The 1,771-nt window shown below is 37.8% G+C and overlaps 1 protein-coding gene across 1 annotated transcript in view; it reads right to left on the bottom strand.

The window, feature by feature from the left end:
- Positions 1-1,771, bottom strand: part of MORC4 (MORC family CW-type zinc finger 4) — a 51,177-nt gene that overhangs the window by 44,674 nt on the left and 4,732 nt on the right. The window contains exon 2 of the mRNA XM_015591660.2: positions 617-749. Coding sequence (XP_015447146.1) covers positions 617-749 — 133 coding nt within the window. The remainder of the gene's footprint in view (positions 1-616; positions 750-1,771) is intronic.

Here is a 1,771-nt window from a genome sequence, read left to right as displayed (position 1 = left end):
ACTTTGCAATTCTACTGCAAAGCCTTCAAATATTGTTTATGAATGCCTTCTATTTATCGTTCACGGGGCTTGATTATACCCAGGTATGTTCATGGTACTAACCCCAAAATCATCCCAATTATAATACTCCTGATCTAAGAGTGAGTTTAGGTTAATAAAAATGGAGAAGGTCTCAGACCAGTGAAGGCCTCCCGGTCTTTACACTTGCTTTTCTCTCTGCCTGAACTCTCATTCCTTGCCCCTTGCTTTTACCTTGTGAAATTCTGCTGCTCACCCTTAGATCTCAAGCATAAAAATACTTCATCTATGAGCCTTTTCCTGATCTCCTGGATCAGATTAGGTTTCTCTGTTGATTTATCCCATTGCATCCTATATTTTCCTATCACACTTATTTTTTAATGATTACCGCCTAATTGTCTGAAGTGCCAGCTAGACTGTAAGTTCTCTGCGGGCAAGAACAGTGTCTATTTCATAACCACTGCCCTGGCACATAACGGATGTTCAATAAATACTTGCTGAACAAATAAAGGGAAAGTAAAATATTAAAGAAAATCATTAAGCCTTAAATAGAGTTCATGAACTCAAGACAAGAGAAAAAGAATAAAGATATTTGTACCTGAGCATTCGGTGTAGTTTATGAGGTGTCATCCCACATCCATCATCAGTAAAGGTCAAACAAGGTTTATTCTTGACCTCCTCAACATCTATGAAGACCGTCCTGGCGGATACATCTGGATCTACAGCGTTATCTGCAAAAGGTAGAAATCTGTGATATTAGATCTCTTTTTCTAATACTCTATTAAAATTTCTAGTTCAGTGCCCTTCAGACATAGAAAATGTCTTTTATTCCCTTCACATGGATGTCCCAGGAAGTGAGCAGGAAGCATTAATGGTAGTGCACTTACTAGGTTATAGAGAACAACAAATATGATAGCAGATGAGGTTATAAGCTAATTTCTAGAATTTATATAATGACTGATCTGAAATCTACCTTCCTCCCTTCAAATTTCAGGGTCTGTGGGAAAAATAGCTCCTCATATATACAAAGCATTTTACTCGGTTTTAATTTCTTTACTTTTTATCTTTTAGCCACGTTACTGCTCATGTACACATAAAGTAAAGGGTGGCTGTGGAGAAGAGGTGAATCGCAATTTTGGTATAAACAGATGCATATTACATACATTATAGTTTATTTGTGAAAAATATATTTTCGACTTTTTTATATCACCTCCTCTGTTAAAGAACACAGATATCATCACCATCTCTGTTTATAGCCTAAGAGGTGTTAAAAGAATTAGGGGTTAAAATCAAAACATTTAATTGCCTGCCTCGATCCCAGCAATGGTAAGAAGCTTGCTTAGAGAAAGAGGGATTCTACTTAGGTACTACTCTGTAATATTAAAGGTGAGGCAGTCCAACCCTCATTAAATGGAGGGCATAGAATTAAAAAAATAGAGAAAGTTTCACGATTCCTCCTGAGTTAGGTCTTCATAATGGGTTATTTAAGATTCTGAAGACATCAAATATAGCCATATTCTAACCTATGCACCATGTCCATAACCCCAGAGCGTGCCATTGACTAGTGGCCACATCTTTTTGCCAGAGGTGCTAGTTTACATAATTGTCAGTCACTGACACATGCGGTACAGAAGTCTCATTAGGACTCAGTGGCCAAAGTGGCAGTTTGTGCCAGCTATTGGATAGGTTCCTTAAGTACTCCTGTCTCTATTAGCTCTTTAATCAAGACTGGGACCTTCCCTTCCACCCTCTT

The sequence above is a fragment of the Pteropus alecto genome, unplaced genomic scaffold (genome assembly GCF_000325575.1).
Source record: "Pteropus alecto unplaced genomic scaffold, ASM32557v1 scaffold246, whole genome shotgun sequence".
NCBI classification, from domain to species: domain Eukaryota; kingdom Metazoa; phylum Chordata; class Mammalia; order Chiroptera; family Pteropodidae; genus Pteropus; species Pteropus alecto.
Note: the sequence above shows the minus strand (reverse complement) of the source record. Positions and strands in the feature narration are given on the sequence as shown.